The sequence below is a fragment of the Sylvia atricapilla genome, chromosome 6, assembly GCF_009819655.1.
Source record: "Sylvia atricapilla isolate bSylAtr1 chromosome 6, bSylAtr1.pri, whole genome shotgun sequence".
Lineage (NCBI taxonomy): Eukaryota > Metazoa > Chordata > Aves > Passeriformes > Sylviidae > Sylvia > Sylvia atricapilla.
Genome location: NC_089145.1, coordinates 43,655,538 through 43,673,249, shown reverse-complemented (window position 1 = coordinate 43,673,249; position 17,712 = coordinate 43,655,538). Strand labels below are relative to the sequence as shown.

The following is a 17,712-nucleotide window of genomic DNA, read 5'->3' as shown; positions in this document are numbered from 1 at the left end:
ATCTCTGGCAGCAAAGTAGCAGACAAGTTTGTCTCTTTAACAAAAGCAATAGAGAAATCTGCAGCAGAAAATGGAGAAAACTTGAATCTGATTTAACTACCTTAAAGGAAGCTTACATGAATATTTCCTCAGAAAAAAATACTTTTCCATAAATTGTTAGAATTGTTTGTGCCTAAATTGTTTAAAATCATCTTTTAATGGAATTATTTGCTTTGACTTTGCTGTAAGACCCATGAGTCTAAATTCCTAGAGTAACATAGTTTTCCATTTGTTTTAAAGAAATTTGATTAAAACCTGTATTAGGTGAATGGCAGCCCCTTCTAAGCACACTGTTAAATGTTATAAACAGAGTGCTTAATACTTACAAGCTTATAATAAATTGAATTTGCAGCTCAGCTTTGAAGAACAACTTCTATCCAGACTAAGCTCTTTATCCTTCAATAGTTCAAATGAGAAACTTCAAGCAAATATATAAAATGTATTTCTCATCTGAGTTTATTACTTCTGTTAAAAATGTGGAAATGTGGCTTGTTTGCCTTTTTCCTCACAATTAGATTTTGTTACATCTTCACCTGACAGGTTAAGGAAACTTTTATTATTTTGTATGTGCAAGAATACCTGTAAATCACACCCCCCCTCAAATGTACATTAGATGTTTAATGCTTTTTTTTCTGGTCACACATGTATAGATGAAATGGTTAAAACGAATGAACAATATATAAGTCTATTCAGAGATTTTGGCACCACTTGTAAATCTCTCTAATCTCTAAGCATAGCATGGGACCACAAAAGCAGTGTAGCTTTCCTGCTGTCATGATGGAGTGGAATACACAGACTGCATCAGAGGGTATCCATCCTCCATCAGCAACTATACACTCTGAAATTAAACCATTACTACAAAAAACTGCCTTACGTACACATGTATGTACAAGTTTTAATGTATCTGTTAATGATATTTCCTTAAGAATTTCCTCAGTATAACAGTCTCCTGATACTAAAACAGCTGGACTATGTGCACTAATTTTTTCTAAAACCCTGATTTGAGACACTTTAACAGAAATAGTGAGCAAGAATTCTGTTATTTAATCAGCACAAGTTTTAACACCCAACTTCATCTACTCGTCAGAGCTTCAATACTAAGAAAATTTGCAGAAGTATCTTTGGTTTGGGATGATGGTCAAGTTTTTTCCTCTACACAAATTTCCTTTATACTAATGTTAACACAAATTCTGTCGTGAGATAAACGGATGTTCTTATTTGTATTTCTTGGCAAAGGCTTCAGCCAACATCCATTAAGAAAAGGGCTGATATAATTCTCTCTAAATCAGGGGAGCAATTTTAGAAACAGTAAAGTAAGTTTTAAAAATCAGCACCAGAGACCACAAACTGAGATTTGATGCTCCCCAAGTAAATTATTATGTAAAAAAATGTATATTTAAATTATATTATTATTTATGTACAAGCAACTACAGTAAATGAGTATTTCTTCATATACAGACTGTTTTCATCACACTAATCTAGTTTTATTCAGTCTAATACATTTGACTTCTTTCTATCATGTTCCTGTACCACACCCTTTCTTCCCCCGAGCTACATCTGTTTTCCTGCTTCCTCATCTCCAAGAAATTTCTGGGTTATCTGACTACCTTTTCATCTGGACAACTCCCATGATCGAGTCAGTGTTCCTTCAAGGAGAGCAGCATCTGATCCACATCTATTGAGGGCCAGCAGCTCAGCCTGGATGGGGCTCCCCAGTCCCTCTCCTGTCTGCCACTGACCCCCAGTGGTTTCACCTATATTTGCTCTGCCTCACAGTTCACAGACTGCTGCTGCTACTGTGGAATGATGCTTGGATCATGCTAGGATATATGGAAGAAAACAAGAGCCAGCATTTGGATGACCACTGTTTCACGGCCACCAATCACAGAATCAAAGAATGATCTGGGTAGAAAGGAGCCTCTGGAAGTCATCTGGTTCAATAAGCCCTGATTGCAGCAGTTCAGACTGCTCAGGACTTTATTCAGCTAGATCAAAATTCCACAGTCTGTACAGTCTGTTCCAATGTCTGTTACTCTCAATGATAAAACATTTCCCCCCTTACTTATTTAGAATCTCCCTTGTTACAAGTCGTGTTCAGATCCAATTGGCTCAGTTACACAAACTAAAGAAGGAGGAAGAGGCAGCTGTTCTCAGAGAAAAGAATCCCCCCTGAGACACTGTCCAATCTCCCTGGCAAAAGGAATGTTTAGTTATGTAAGTCTGATCTTCACGTTTCTGTACCTTTGTGTACTGGCAGAAAGATCAGGACTACACCATAATTCCACTTCTAAGAAAGAAAGTTGTAAACAAAAAGCAAATCACAAAAGGTCACCTCTGGAATAAGAGCACTTGTCAATTCCAAAACTTCACAGTGTTTTTCCTTTAGACTTTGTTATGCAGCATGCAAAGCTCCCAGATGAATACTTACAGGTAAGTATTCTTTTTACAACAACCATGTTTCACTACTGGAAGAGACATAGTCTATTCTATTTTTAACTTGAAAGATAATCTAATGAAATTTAAGCATTTACATAATGTGATTTTAAGCTAACCATTATTTAAATAATTGCTGATCAAGGACATATAGTTTCAAAGAACAACAAGGAAAAATCTTACTGCATATGACAAAATGCCAATTAATAGAATCATCTAAATTTAACTGGATAGATATCTCATTTTTTTTTCCAAGACTATTGGTTCAATCAATAAAACTAACATTAATCTTAAAGTTTTCTATGCATGCTACACTTGCAGCTCTACCCAATATGAAGCAATAAATCAACTATTTCATCCTTAAAGCAGTACATGTAATAAAAATATACCTGAATGCAGAGTATTTGGTAAGATATGAGCTGTCTTCAATGTTCCATTGGTTTGTGTTGATTTCAGGGCTAGTCTAACATTCAGCATGCCAGCAACAATGAATAAGCCTAATACATTACGTAAGTGTAAGCTGATTAAATCCTTGATCCTGTAGCCACCTCTTTTTTTCCCCCTCCCCCTCTGATTTAAAAGTTAGCACAATTGAAAAATCATAGTTTGATACATTCCCAAAATCTAATTTGTATCATTTTTAGCATAAAGCCCACTAGAATTTTACATTACTATAACATCTTGAGGTTTTAGTCTTTTTCTTCTTTTCATAAACTGAGTATTTAATACCCTTTATTTCCTAAACCTGGTAAATTCCTTTTTAAAGTAATCAGTTCCCCAACAAATTTTAATTTTGTAGCCAACTTTTGGAATTAAATTAAAAAAAAAAAAAGGAAAAGAAAAATAAGTGTCCTGAATAGAATGAACATAGAAATGTTATTCAAGTTATCACATTTGAGCTTTACCCATAAAAACCCACAGCAAATTTAATTCAATACAGAGCCATGCTACCATAAAGCTTAGCCCTGCCAAGAAGTGAGACTGTAAGGTATTCTTCACATGTCAGTCCTAATTTCCAAATATACTGTATCTCAAATGTAGTATCTGAGCTACAACCCACATGGAGGAGTAGAGCAGGGGAGGTCACGAAAGGGTTATGTTCCCCCAGCACTTTACAGCACCATGATCTCACTACATTGTCAATATGACAATGGCAGCAGGATAAACGGATCCATGCAGCAGAGGGTATCAGCCAGAGCTCTCTACAGAAAAGGAACGTAGAAAGCAATACATGATTAACTGTTTTGAATAGGGAAAAAAATTCCTTCCCCTAGGTCCACATGCCATACACAAAACAAGCTGCAAAGAGCTGCAAACTCACTGAACAACTCTGTTGCTACATGGCAATGTGCGAGGATTGAATGACACGGACTCCCTTATGCCAGCAAAGCAAAGCCAGTTTATGACATGATTTACCAGTATCTTTAGGTCACTATGTTTGCACAAAATTTTCCACTTGGATCCCTTTGTCCTGGTCCCTTCTAGAAACACAATCTCCTAATTATTCTTTTTCCACTAGTAAGGTTTTGGCTAATTTTTTTACCAGCAAAGTCCTTGTGGCATCTTCCCCTGTCAGAGCAGTCAGTGTCCGAGGGTCAGAGTGAACAGAAAATGTCTTCACCTCTTGCCTTGAGTTTCTCTCTCCCTTGGCTTCCACTGTACCAGTGCCACAAAGTCTCCAATGCTACTCAGTTTAGCCTCTCTAGCTGTCTGATCTCTGACAGGAGTGTATGTGAATTTAAGATATTAATTATCAGGCAATATACAAGCACAGAGGTGTTGAATCTGCACAATTGTTTTTATGATTCTCAGCTTGAAAAAACTGATGTTTGCTTTTAAACTTTAAGTATTATTTTACTCTGAAAAAGAACCATATGCAGACTTCTAAAGTGATAGTGCTTCACTGAGACAATATAGCTATGAATTCGTGAGATGAAATGTATTTAACTGAAATTTTTAAATGTTTAAAAATAGCTAACTATAGCCAGAGTGTCTTGGCAAAGGCAGCAGAATGGTCCTGAACAAACAAGAACAGACTATGCTTTGCAAAATCTTCATTAGTACTGAAGATGAGACGAGAGAAGAAAGTAAGGAGAGTTTCAGCTCAGGAGTAGATGGCTTTTAAGCTACATTAATTTTGAAAGAGATCTACTATGTTTTATGTATAAAAGAGAAAATGTTCAAGACAGGAATCCCAGGTTGCCTATGGCATGTCATTTGTATTTTAAATTAGAAACCTAGTAATATATTAGTTATAAAAATTCCATGTGTAGAAATGAATCAAGTGCATAAAACCAGTATAAAGTGATAGCTCTGAGGGGTATGCAAGCTCTTCTACCAGCATCTGAAAACATCCCAATTCATAGATACATCCTCATATTTCAACATATAATGGTATGTCATGAGTCAGTACCAGTGAGATAAATCAAAGAAAAAATATATGGACAGACAATATAAGTGTGAAAAAAATAATGTAACTTGTTTTTACTTCACACAAATGAATAAAACAGATTAGAACATGAATTAACAAGACTCTGTGGATTCTCATATCATGCAATTTCTTTCCAGAGAGAAAATTCAGAGTAGTTGATGAAAAAGACACATTGTTCCATTCACTTTCTAACAAAATCAAAACAAAACCAAGATCAATATTTTTTTCCCCAGTTCCCATCATAACACAACTTGAAAAGTAAGAATTTTTAAAACACAAAGTATTTGAGTGGTGTTGATCACAACCTTTAAGATTTATTACATACCCCATTCTCTGTTCGTTTCTCCACAGGAATATTTATTCCATTTCTTTGATTTTGGGCTTGACGTCCACCTAAAAGTAAAGCATCACTCTTAGCGTGAAGTTCAAAATGTGTTTTACTCTCCAGTCTGTCCTCAAACGTTCTGGGAATTGTGTTCAAGTATTTGTATCAAACTTTTACCTGTGAATTTTTATTCTGCTAGTTCCAACTCTTTCTTACTAAAGTTACTTTTTGTAAGCAGTGAATAAAGCAGAAATAAAGCTTTTACTTCACAGAATTCCTCAGTTAAAAGTAAAGACATGCAGCTCTATCTTCCTGACTTCTCTTTAGGCAAAGATGTCATGAAGGACAATGTACTCAAGTTTTATAATTTGGGTCCATGAGAAGCAGTAGCTTCAACTGAATATGCTATAAATTAATATAGCAAAGTAAGCTTTTCTAAGGTCTAACTTATAAACAACTTTAATCTAGAAATCGATCCATAGCCCAGTGATGAATTAAAAAGCCTTGCATGCATGGTTTAGAAGCAATGCTTTCCTTGTACATTGATATTATTTGGCTTTAAATGTATCTTAAATTTTTTAACATACTTAATATTTGTATTGCCCAAAGGATAACAGACTGTTTTACAAAGTACCTAATTAATACAAAATTCCCTCAAACATTTTTGGGTCTGCTACTTCGGCATTCAAAAGAAGGATGAATCACTTAAAAATAAAAGAAGGCTCAGCTGAAAGCAATAAGGACTCAGCAAAGACTCAAAATCCTGTTGTTAAAAGTAGTCAGATTAGTTAAATGAGTCAGGATAATCTGGGCATGCAAACACACCTCACCAAGACACCTTTCCTGTCCTTCAGACAGTCTGACTGCCATTAAGTCTACAATGTGCAGCCTCAAACCTCTTCTCATAGATCAAGTACAGTCTACACCAGTAAGTTCAGAAAATTAAAACACTCTATTTTTTATTCCAGTCTTTTAAGAAACCCCACTTCATAGGGCACTGTTTCATAGAAACACTTCTCCTATAGAACCACACAGACCAGCAATTTTTCAGGATGCAATTATCTCGACTATTAAATAAACCTACACGAAGTACTGAGAAAGCAAAGGCACTGAAATCTCTGCCAGTGATGTCTGTAAAATAGATTCAAGTTTTTAAAGGAGGCAAAGGAGTTTACCAAGTCTTTCTTTCTCTGTGCAACTGAAAGAACAGGAGCTCCAAAAGAACCATTCTACTCTCTCAAAATGTAGGTACTTTCTCTCAGTAAGAAAAAAAATACATCAAGTCCCAAATATCCACCAACTTTTTTGGATCCAAATTATGCAGAATATAAACAGATCTTGCTATTATGCAACAGACTGGTAGAAATTATTCTAACGAAGAGAACTGGAGAACAAGAATAAAGGTGCCCCTGAAGAAGGTTCAAAATGGTTTTGCTACGAGGAAGCCGTATTACATACATCCACTGAAGTTCACTGAACAAACTGAAAATCAAACCCAGTTCAGAAATCTTTTATATCTGTTTCAGTAACAACACTAAAGGATAAATGTACTTACTCTGTTCATTGCTTTCAGCTGGTGACTCTTCATGACGAAGAAAAAATTTCACCTCTTCTCTGCGGGGCCCCCACTTCTGTAGGTGGTCATACATCATATGATCAAAGGGTATGGGGCGCTCTGGAGGTTTAAAACAAAAAAACCCCTCATCATAACTCCTTAAAATCAAGCACGGTTATACAAAACTCCTGTTAATGGTCAGAATGTCCTGTTTGGTAGCAATTCAATCTATCCAATGGGTTTTGTCTTACACGAAGTCCAAGAAACAGGCACCAGCTGGATGTGAAGTATTAAAAGCTGGCCTGTTACTCTAACACAGCTCACTGCTCCACAGCACTACAGAAGCAGCTTTACAAATTCATACCAGTGTTTAAGGAACCTTAATTTAGGAAACAGCAACTTTCCCCCCATAACAACCAAATGGGTAATTTGTTCTGTTATTAAAATGATTCATTCAGTTTGAACCTCTGGGTTTCCACACAGACAAAAAGCCTTATCATTATATTGACATTTCATCTCCTAAGAACTTGAGCAGGTAACTCCCACTCTAATACACTTTGCCAGACACTAACTTACAGTATATGTGGAATTACTGGCAACTCTTTGAACAAATAAAGACTAAGTTTTATGCGACATTCAGTCCCTTTGCTTTTCCCCAAGAAAATATTTGCATAGAGTAATTATCTTTTCTAAATTGATCAAATATATTGTTAGTAAGAGGCTGCGCACTATATATTTAGTATTTCAAAATGAAAATACATTTAAGAAGACAAGTTTTCACTGCTTCCATAATTACACTTGCATTTATTACCAGATGTTTTTATTCACATAATAAAATCCCTGTTTTAAGATCGAATACTAGCTACGGTACCAAAATACATCTTCTAACCAGAATAAAACTGTATTATGTACTATACTTTGTTGTTAAAAGTAAAATGCTTTTAGCCTCCAAAACCCAAACCACACTAGCTCCTACAGGGAAAAGCACCACTATGTTTGTTAGCCATGTCATACTTCACTCATTTGACATGAGAAGACAAAATTATTCAGCTATAAGAGAAATCTTGGGAAAACCAAATCACAAATATACCTTTACTGAAATTTACCTAAATTTATATACATTATGAACTACATAGATGTACGCATCTTGATACTCTTGAGATACTCAACTGCAGTACATAAAAAAAAAAAATTATCAACTGTTTCACAATGCATTTAATACAATAAACTTTCATCAAAATATGCCAAGTCAAATAGGTATGTGATTAACACCATCTAGGCACAGTTAGATCAAGAGGCTTTCAGTGGTGAAGGGTCATTTAAACCACAAGCTAATCCTATTCATCAGGTGACTGGTTACTTGTCCTTCTTTAAAACAAAACAAAACAAAAACCCACAAAAGAAAAAAACAACTTCCTCCTCAAAACCCAGCCCCCCCAAACCAAAACAAGAGCATTTAAAAAATAGATTATTTGCTTCACTTCTTCCTCATCAAAGTGGTGTCCTAGAAACATTGTCAATAATACTTAAGCATACAAGAATAAGGTCAGTGGCTTATTACTACTCAGTTCCTGAAAAGGAATTTTAAAAGCATGATTTTCAGGTTTTTCAACTCCTAAAGTAGAGTAAGGTTTTAAGTGCTTTGAAGCATATCCACTAAAATTGCAGCATGAGTCTTCTAAAGATCACTGAATGTAAAAATATTTAAGTGGTTTCATTCAGAGACTTTAGAACACAAGATATGAATCTTTAGAAATGGCTCCCAAACAGAAAAATTGCTAGGCAAACCCAACTATAACAGGGCTGGGCTAATTCTGGAATGGTGAGGAGTGTAGATGCAGCTCACTCCTGGTTGAGCTGGTCTCCCATTAGAAGTAAGACCCTGATCCCAAGAGCTAGTCAAAATAAGAGGTGTCATTTACATAATGCACCTTCAATAATTAAGACTAATATTTTTCAGACAATGACAATGGAAAGAAATGGCAAAGACATTTTCTACTAGTTTAGCAGTTCTTTTACAGAACCAGTTTGGGATGTTATCCTAAAGCAGATAGAAAACAGGTTGAAGTAGTTACAGTATCATCAACATCGCTGAAGCAAGAAAAAGAAAGATGGAGCAGCACTAATCACTCTGTGCAACCAGGCTACATGAAACAAATTCAGGGAACAAAGAGAAAGAATAAATGGACATTAATACTTAAGACATGATGAGAATTGAAATCTACAGTTTAAATAATTAAAATCTGTAAGAAGTGCAAGAAGAAAGCATGATTTTATCTTTGTAGTATAATAGTACAAGAGATTTTCTGAAAACCCCTGTTCTTTAAAAAACAAAATCAAATCAAAATGAAGAGAAATACTCCAGTTAATTTTTTCCTGTTATAGCTTCAGAAAGATTTGTCAGTAACTGGTTTATCGAAATGATTTCAAACTTTAATTTTAATTTTTTAAAAAATTTAAATAGGAGAGAGCACTCAGAGGGAAGAAAACATTAAATAGAATGGATGTAGAGTAATAATAAAAAGGCTAGATCCCTATACTTTAGCAACATATCAAAAATTATCTACAGAACATTTGTTTTCATGAATAACAAAGCAGAAAACCATGATAAATGCATACATCCATATTTACCTGAAAAAACTGCCTTAGATTTTAAGTTGGATCAAGATTCTAAAATATTTTTTGAGAAATGAGCTATACTCCTTTCCTTTTAAGTAAAAGTTTTGAGGATGGGCTAGTTTTAAGTATTCCAAAACAAGGCAAGAGAGTATGAAAGAAATATTTTCTTACTCTGAGAACTCTGTGTACTTCTGCAAACCTGAGCAGGAAAAAACTCATTCCAAATATCACTAGAAAACTCCCCTATGGAGAAAATCCATTACTTGTTATTCTGGTTTCATGTAGAGGAGGCATAAATGTGTTTATTTCACATAGCAGGATCCTTGAAGTCAGGATAAAAACAGATTTTGAAGACTGAAACTTAACTTTTAATTAGTGGATTTGTAGCTCCACCATAAGAATTTTGCAACTCTTTTCTGAAACACTGGTGCAACATTTCTTTCACACTCTCTTGCCTCCTATGTTACCACCACATTGAGGAATACCAGTTATGACCAGTTGCTGAAGGGCATTCCAGGTGTAAATGAACTGTAAATGAAATAATTCAGTACTGGGTGGATTTAAATGTTGAAATCAGTTCTCTCTCGAAACATACTACAAGCTCCTAGCATCATACCTGTCTTTGACCCTCCTTACTGACTGCTATTTGCAATAACAGGGGAATGAGGAAGAACATTTTGGTTTTGTCTCCTGTTACAGAATGAAAAATCCTTACAAAAAGAAGAAACTTCAAACTGACAAAGCACAAGGTGGTACAAGGTATAGTGATATATCAGGCACAAATGCTATTGACCTTTTCAACTACTATTTGTCTCAAGAAATTGGAAAGGAGAGGGAACAGAGGATAAAATACCAAAATCAAATGTGAATAAATGAAACGCTTAGGCCATGCAGCTCTGAGAAGAATCAGTTTCTTCACTCTAATGCAAACAACATTTAAACTATTTTACAAACCTTGTTAAGCCCTCAACCATTTCTTTGTCCCACAAAAGCAAAGAGATAAAAGCTACAATAATAAATAAACCAATATGTTTTCCAACACTTAAGCTATTGTAATCTTCCTCTTCACTGTAGAAATCTTACATAATTTTTGGATTTAGTAACATTTTTCTGGAAGAAAATTGGTCTCTCATACTCTAAAAATAAAATCAAGTGTTTATCATCTACTTGTACACACGCATTCAAAACAGGAAGACTATTAAAAGAGAAGGTATTTTGTTAGAGCAATACAGTATAGAAAGGCTTTTGGGCATGCAAACTGTTATTTGTACCTGATAAGACTACAGTCCACAAGCCCCAATGCTTTGAATTTGAACAGACATGCATTATTCACCTGGGCTACCTAAAAGAAGCTGTGGCTACACCTAGAGCAGAGGAGTTAAGCACATTTCACAAGAGGCCAGGTAGACTCTCTTATGGAGGGAGGCATAAATTTGACACTTGTGCCACACGGAGAGACTGCCAGGAAAACAGACCACTTACGGCGTGTGACTAAATCTAACATGTTTTTTCAGCCCATGATTTGCTGTATTAACTTTTGTTTTGAATTTTACTTTCCAAAATGTCCTCTGAAAAAACACTTGCAGATCTCTTGAGGATAAGGGTGAGAGATCAGAGACAGTGTAATAGGAGGGATAAAATATGCTTTTACACTGGCACAACACGCAGCAGTTTTACTGCAAATTGCCTAACACTTCCCACTCAGAACCATAGTTTATGGTTTGTTGTTGTAACTGTCACATTTAACTGTTCAGACTCTTGTTTTCTACATCAGATCTCCACTCCAGGCAAAATTATTTTTAAAAACCTCAGTGGAAAGACTTCAATTTAGCTCTCAGAAGAAGCAGAAGGAAAACTTATCATGTACATGCCTGCATCATTCCACTGAGAAATCTATGTACCCTAGACTCAAGAAGCTGAGGTCATAGATTTTGTAAGAGCATCCTACAATTAAGAACAATGAAACAAAAATTCGTGCTGAAAGTCCTGTGAGGGAGCCTTAAAACCAGTGCATGGGATATAATTTTTGCTGGCACTACAGGTCTGTTTGAAAGACCCAGAAATACAAAGCAAGTGTTTTACTTTTCCTTTCATTCTCTCCAGTATTTTCTATTCTACACTTCCAGTGGAATAGATCTATGCAGTTACCACTTTGGGAATTTAGCAAATAAAGCTACCTCTGTGAAAATACCTTCATGTGAGTTTCACCAGAAGCTCAGAGCCAACAACAGGTAAAAGCTCTGGGCAGGTCTCTGCTCCTTCACCTAAGTGTCTGTATGTAGATCCCCACCTCAGAAAACTGGCTGAGCTCCAGTGCTCACAATTAACAGAAAACAACCAGCTGAAATCAGTCATCTTCTTGTTCTTTTCACAGTAATATCCAAATCTCCATTGACTTTAATAGGATCTAAGAAAGAGAATTCTCAGGGTAGATACCCAAAATTTCATGGATACTGCAGTTTCATGGATAAACTCTGCTTCCTACTTTATAGAAGCTTGTAGCTTTCAATACCTAGCACTTTGAGAAAATATTTTATCTGTGGGTGTAATACTTTATTTCTCAATCTTAAAAGTTATCATAGCAAACCTGGTGCTTCTAAGGTCCAAGATTTGCGCGTTCCAGGAAGATGCTGTGGATCACTTTTCCAGTTTCCAGTCACCCTTTAAAGCTAGTTGACAACATTCTTTCCTACATTTCTTAAGAAGCACACCTTCAAAGTATTGTGACAACAAAAGAATAAATAATACCACATGGAACTTACACTTACACAAGGGATTGAAAAAAAACTAGGAATATTTGAGTGTCATTGAAGTCTGCAAATCCATTTTAGAGAGCTGTGATGCACCTGGCATCACAGACTCCATAACCTAAATTTCCTATTTGAAAAAGTTTTAACCTTTCTTCAAGTTCTATCCTTAAAGACAAGATTTCTAACTAAGTGTATACTGAATAACTGCATGCAATTCTTAACCTTTCTTCATTCTTGCCTAAACTCTGAATTTCCACTCATGTAGGAAATAACTTCTTCAGGTACTTTTTCCTTTTACAAAGTCTTAGAAGAGTTTAGGAAAAAGATGAGGCATAGTTTTCCTAGTAGGAAAATATTCTAAACTGCCAATATGTAAAAGTTCCAAAGGCACCTGAATAATTCCCATTGTGTCTGTCTGGCAAAACAGGCCCAAATCAAAATAAAACATCTCTATACAGAATTTAAGAATTCAGTATCAAGTTATGATCTCATCAGTCTTTATACAGGACAAACTACATTAAACAGGGGTCACTTTAATAAGTAAGAGGTAAGAATGAGGGATTGGAATGAGATGATCTGTAAGGTCCCTCCCAACCCAACCCAAACCCTTCCATGGTCCTATTTTATGATTCTATGAACTCATCTGTCATCCCCACCCATCCACCAATTCTACTTACATCTTTACATTGATAATGATAATCTGGAGGTTTGTACCACATGCAACCACAAGAATCCATTTAAAAACAGAATCTACCATGCATAGATTTTGACACATTCCTGAAAAAAACTGCCTGCCTCTGTGAAACAATACTTGCAATCCAAATAGGAATACTACCCACTCCAAGAGAGGCTGTCAAATCTTTGAGAGGAGATGCTCATGAACAGGCGAGAGATACTACGCCTCATTCTGGCATAATGCTACATGCAAAGCATCTGCTCTTCATGATACAGAAGGAAAAAAAAAATCTATACTCTTTCTTAAATTCCAGCCTGTGTTCACATGCTAACAGTGAAGAAATAGAACTGGAAAGAATGCAGGTAGTGATTTGTAACCACTGATTGCAAAAAATCATGAGATTCCCTAATGTCATTTAAATATCCTCCATCCTATTAGAAACAGAACACTAACAGACCTTACACATGCATTTTATGGAACACTTCATGCTGAGGAAGAAAACAACAGAAAAAGAGTCAAGAATTACATGAATCTCTGCAGTGATTTGAATTACCATCCTTTGTGTCAAAGTCTACTAGACTAGGAAAAAAAAAAAAGTACAATATGTAACTGAAATAATTAGTTTTGAGAAGTCACTTTTTTTACAATTGGTGCACATATTAAAATCCATTTCCAGTGAACATTTTACTTACCATTTCCACGCCATACTTCAGCCAGATGGCAGCTTCCTTCTCCAGGCTCTTTGCAGAACTCCACTACATCACGGCAGGTTGTTTCTGGTGTAATTGGAACTTCTGTCAGAATCTGTTCATTGTTGCTCAGAAACACAGTTAATATCATCTGAAAGAAATAAAAAGAGAAGTAGCAGAATATTGGAAAAAAATAAGAGACAAAAATACAATTACGGGTAATTTTTTTCCCCTCTGTTAATGCAAATGTATGCCTACAATTGGTTACCATATTCCAAAGTAGTTTCCAGTCTCGTGTAACTTGACAAACATTTAGTCCTTTGTGTTAATTTTTTTGACAGTACATTGAATTGACAACTTTTTTAATGAAAGATTGAGTTGAAATGCTTTAGTTCTGTCTAAAAATAAGGTTAGGAAGAAAGGAACAAGTTTCAGCTCTGTTAGAGTCTTGAAATCATAGCATTTAAATGTTGAAAATAAATGCACGCTTTGGCAAAGTAAACAGAAGCTTCAGGAGGTACTCAAAGACAAGTATTCCTAAAATGCACTAAATATGCTGCAAGATACCTGACCCTAAGCTCCTGTTTAAAATTAAATGAATAATTTCATACATTCTCTCTGTACCTTAATTCCCATCTGTAGTCAACACTGTTCTGTAAACAGTGAATGGAATAGAGAGAACAACACCATGTTTTAGAAGGCAAAAAATACTGTAACAGTAAGTGTCCTTAAAGAACGTAATAAAATTAGTAACTTTGCCTGCAATGAAAGTTCACTCAGATCTTTCCCATAAATAAAATATGGCATCACATACTGAACCTAATAACAGCTCTTCATTAAATGAGCACTCTCCTGGTAAATAAAAGTTGTGCTTCAATTTGCATAGGCAACTCTTACAAACATTCCTAATACTTTTATCTGTGGGACACATACATCAGCCAGACTGGAGACTGACATTAATAACAGCTAGATACTGAGTGAGAGCAGTCTGTCTACTTTAGAAATAGACACAGGACAAATTCCAAGAAAGCCAGGCTTCAAGCTCTCAGTCTCGTCAGTCCTCCAGGCTATTTCAGTCCAGGTTTCTACTCTCCCTTAGCCTGCCAAGTTTGCATGCTGTGTCCTGAAGTTTTCAAGTATCTACACTTCAACACGAGAAGCAGTCAACCAGAACTGAAAATATATCAGAATTCACCCCCGAGTTTTTCCAACAGCAGCATAAAGGAAGCCATGGTAAAAGCTATAATACAAGCTTGAGGAAGCTACAGGATGCAGCCAACAGATAATAATGAAAATGTCTGTAATCACCTACTGTAAACAGCTCAAAACATTATTTCTCCCCAACAGAAGATTCACGGTCTCAGTATTCAGCGACTGCGGTTGTATAACAAGCAGCTGATGTTGAATCTACTATCGGAATTTGACCTCATATTTAAGAAGAAAGAGTCACATACACTGGACGCAAACCAACAGGCTTAGAAGAAACCTTCAGAGGTCATCTAAAGCAGTCTCTTGGCCTCAGGCAGGATAAACTACACCTGCACTATTCTGCAGAGATGCTTGTCTAACCTGTTCTGAAAAGCCTTTCATGACGGAAATTCCACCACTTCCCTAAGCCATCCAGCCTAGAAACCCAGGATTCCTGTTGCAAGAGGAAGTTTCTTAAAGTCTAGTTAAAATTTTCCTTACCACCATTTAAACCCCCTAGTTCTTCTAGCCACAGGGGAGGTAGAACACACTTTTTTTTCCTCTTTTTTTTTCCTCTGCAGTTAAATTTAAAGAATGTGCAATATGTAAGTAAATTAAGTAATTTAAATTAAACAACACCAGTTTAACCAAGTTACTAGTGCCAGTATGCCGAGCAGTTTCCCCATAGCACTTGATAGCAATTTCAGAGCAAAACCCAGACTTCTGAAACTTTTTGAGGATACCAAGAGACTCTGGCTTTACCGCCTCATTATCATTTGTGCGGAAGACCTGTTTTCTTGGTATGAAAGAATATTGAAAGATTATATATCTGCTTCTGCAGACAGACTGAAAGAGAAAGAAAAGCCTTATAGGTGTGAGTTATTCTATTTATCTCAGTCACTTCTCCATAAATTCCAATCTCAAGCACTACATAAACTCACAGTCTCCTTGGCAACACCAGGACGAAGTTTGCTGTACCTCAATCACATCACTTGACTCCCTTAGCTCAGAGGGCATCAGTATTGTCTTCTGCAAAGCTGGGTGTCACAGTTCCAGCCCAGGGAAAGGTATCTCACCGATGAGGAAGCAAAGTGCTGCAGCCAACTATTGGCGCAACACTCCTCAAAGAAACTTAAGTAAGGATTTATTTTCAACAGGTTGTCTGAGTAATACTAAAACTGAAACACTGTGCTGCAAAACAAATACCCTGAAAAATACACAGGAAGACTCAAAATACTGAACATTATTCATATATGGCAATATTAATTAGATTTTCAAGTCAGTGTCATACCTGTCCTTTTTTGTGGTGGGAATGAGTAAGAATCAGCTGTATTACATGGTGATAAAATACAAGCAGGTATTGATGGAGCCTGGAAATTTGCTGCTGAGGAAGGCAAATGAAGTATGCATATGAAATACCCGAGTATACCCACTGAAGTAAACCAGTTACATGAAAAACAACATTCTTAGCCAAATATGAGAACATAAGAGAACTGATAAATTCTTTGGTTTCTCATTTAAAATTGATTTCTAAATAAGAGCAGCTCAATAAAACCCATCTTGTAAATTGTGATCACAACCATTTTAGCATTTCTTTGATCATCTCTCAATTCTGAGTCTTTAGTGAACACAATGTCACACAACAGGATCAACACTAACACTCATAAGCAAATCACTTCAGGGATTCTAAATCATGTCTTTTTTCCCATAATAAACAAGCTCTAAACCTTACACTTCTTCCTTCTCACCACACATGTGGGATTACCTGTTACTCCCCTCTATGGCTCCTGCTACCAAACCAATGGTTTGATTCCAACTTTCCAAACAAATTCTCATTTCTTTTCACTTTGTTTTATTTTTTTTTTTAACCTTCATGAAAACTCTAGTGTATCCCATCATATTTCAGGTCTTTTCCATGCCAAATAAACTACGGCAAACCTCCCAAGCTGGCTTCAAAACGACTGTAATCTCATTTCTCAGCTGACAGATGACCTCCTACTAGGAACTGGAATGAGTATTCTACCTGAATTTTCTCCGTCCAACAGATCCCTGTCTGATACTTGCATACATTCCTCTTAGCATGGTTTCTTCCCTTCATCCATTCCCTCTTCAAACCATATTTCCTGTATTATTTAAAGGACATATTTTATCATCCCTGCTGTTTCTCAAGGAGGTAGAAACAGGGATAAATCTACAAGAACATTTTCCTCGCTTATTATATCACCTCTTTCCACTGTTGAATAATGTCACCTACAAAAATTTCAATAGGCATCACTCACACAGATGACCGTTTTATCTATCTAGACCTGATCTCCTGCTAAGGAAACTGAAATGTTGGCAGTCTTCAATTGACTCTTATGAATGCCTAGCTATCAATCCCATACAAGGCTGTAACAGAGTCCTTAGCCATGTTCCTCCAATGATTCCCTAGATTTCATTCATCATAACACACAGGTACCCAATCACCCTCAGCTGCAGTATAGACAACTTTGACACAAACCATTTTCTCAGTCTTCTGTCTCAGATCTATCTCTACTTTTCCTGTACCGTATGTAAAACAGAGAAAGGTGATTTTTCCATAAAGTGGTCCAGCTAATGCTCTCAGTTTGCAAACTTGCAAAAAACATTTTCCAACTTTTCACTGGTGTGCCTTTTCACTCATGACAACTGTCACAACTAAAATCACCCTTCATGCCTACAGCATTGACCCAGGTTTGTGTCAACCTGGATGAGCACAATTTTTCACTTCACTTTCAATCTTTTATCACTTTTCACTCTCTATCAAGAAATTTATGTCAATTTGGCCCTTTACATCTGTTTCTACTCTCCATGTGCTTAACATTGACAGGTGGTTTTATGGCTTTATGGTTTCTTCTGTGCTGCTCACTGCGGGGTTGTTATCTCCCTGGTCAGCCTCCAGGGTTCCAGTAGATCACCATGTCTCATGCACCCACAAAAGCAACCTCATTATTTTCCTTGGAGATCCTCCTTTGCTGTTGTGGCTAAA

At 36.2% G+C, this 17,712-nt stretch overlaps 1 protein-coding gene across 5 annotated transcripts in view; it reads right to left on the bottom strand.

Moving 5' to 3' along the window:
* Positions 1 to 17,712, bottom strand: part of PPP1R13B (protein phosphatase 1 regulatory subunit 13B) — a 69,756-nt gene that overhangs the window by 30,555 nt on the left and 21,489 nt on the right. For all 5 annotated transcript variants that reach the window (XM_066321685.1, XM_066321683.1, XM_066321687.1 and 2 more), the window contains exons 2-4: positions 13,521 to 13,668; positions 6,784 to 6,903; positions 5,229 to 5,296 (exon numbers count right to left, since the gene is read on the bottom strand). In XM_066321685.1, coding sequence (XP_066177782.1) covers positions 5,229 to 5,296; positions 6,784 to 6,903; positions 13,521 to 13,668 — 336 coding nt within the window. The remainder of the gene's footprint in view (positions 1 to 5,228; positions 5,297 to 6,783; positions 6,904 to 13,520; positions 13,669 to 17,712) is intronic.